This window comes from Condylura cristata, unplaced genomic scaffold (assembly GCF_000260355.1).
Source record: "Condylura cristata isolate star-nosed mole 26May11 unplaced genomic scaffold, ConCri1.0 scaffold00001, whole genome shotgun sequence".
In the NCBI taxonomy this organism is placed as follows: Eukaryota; Metazoa; Chordata; class Mammalia; order Eulipotyphla; family Talpidae; genus Condylura; species Condylura cristata.
The window spans coordinates 89552412-89553806 of record NW_004567102.1 but is presented as its reverse complement, the minus strand read 5'-3'; the positions used below and the strand labels follow the sequence as shown (position 1 = coordinate 89553806).

At 56.7% G+C, this 1395-nt stretch overlaps 1 protein-coding gene across 1 annotated transcript in view; it reads left to right on the top strand.

Moving 5' to 3' along the window:
• Nucleotides 1-36: 36 nt before the first annotated feature.
• LOC105854756 (cAMP and cAMP-inhibited cGMP 3',5'-cyclic phosphodiesterase 10A-like) overlaps nucleotides 37-1395 on the top strand; it is an 8596-nt gene continuing 7237 nt past the window's right edge. Inside the window, exon 1 of the mRNA XM_012735230.1 lies at nucleotides 37-143. Within this exon, the coding sequence (XP_012590684.1) occupies nucleotides 37-143 (107 nt within the window). The remainder of the gene's footprint in view (nucleotides 144-1395) is intronic.

The following is a 1395-nucleotide window of genomic DNA, read 5'->3' as shown; positions in this document are numbered from 1 at the left end:
GTGTGTGTGTGCCCCGTGGACGGCTGTGCGCACGAGATGCTCATCGGGCTTCACAGCCTCGTGGCGCCGGTGTCTGTGGTCACTGCCACTTCCATGAACCGAGTGGCTTGCTCTGAGGTTACCTCGCCCGTGGTCATGAGCTGGTCAGTGTGAGGCCGGGCGAGGAGGCAGAGCTGCTGGCCTCCAGAGTGTCCTGGACGAGGCAGGTGACCAAAGAGCCGAGTAACAGGTGCCTCCCAGTTGCTGCTGACCTCAGCGTCCGGGCCAGCAATGACACTCGCTGCTTGGTGGGGGCCGCACCCCAGCGGCCGGAGGTGGGGGCTGCGGCTCCAGGGAGCCCTGAGCGTCTCCGCAGGGCCGCTCTCCCTGCCCCGCCGTCCCCACGGCCAGGACCTCCTGACCGCCGCATTGCCCGAGACTTTGTCCCCGACCACAGATTATTGGGGGGCAGAACAGGCAGGGTCTCAAGGTGGGAGCGGTGTCCACGAGCGGAGATTTCCGAAAATTGGGGAGTAAGTGGAGCGGGAGTGAGGAAGACTGGGGAGTCAAGTGGGAGTTGGGTGGAGTCTTCCTGCCCCGCCTTCAGCAGAGGTTTATCTTATGGCTTCAGGCCAGGGGGTGGCGTTAGCATACGAAAGGGCTGAGGGCACAATCACCTGTCTTCTAAGAATAGTCTGGGGTCCTCTTGACCTTTACTTGATTCTAACATTCTAAAACCAAGCAAGGTTAAAAACGGGTACTTAGGTGCACAAAGACTAATATTACTATAGTGAAGATTGATAAAAATTAGTCTCTTAAACCTTATTTATCACTTGATGGTTTTTCCTACCTGAGACATCCTGGGAGGCAGGAAGAGGAAGTTTCTTGCAAATCAAATCTCTGAATAGGAGACAGGTGAATTTCCTTATCTAAGGGCCTGCAAGACTAGCCAGAAGACTTCTGTGGATTCCTTTGACCTGTAGCTCTAGAGCAGGCCACCTGGATGGGTTTCCACGTGTAAAGGCCAGACCGTGGGCAGTCTGAGTAATTCTGTGGCAGCTGAGTGGAAGGCCAGGTGAGATAGCGGAGGGGTGAGACTTGGGCTTTCCTCCCTCCGGCAGTGAGAGACTGCAGAAACAGCCCTTTTGCCTTTATTGAGCAGCCAGGGTCAAGTCACTTTTGGCTTCAGGGCTTGTCAGGGCAGGCGGCCTTCTGCCACGGCTGAGGCAGTCCGCTGCGAGCTGAAAGTTGCTCAGAATATTTTGATTATACAACAAGGGAGTCATGACATACGTGAGCGCGGAAAGTCTGATTTTTCAGAGCTTTCCCCGAGCTGCCCGGAACCTGTCGGACGATAGCGCGGCATAGCTTGTGTCCCCACCCCACCCGGGGACACCAGGCCGCGCGCTGCCCCGA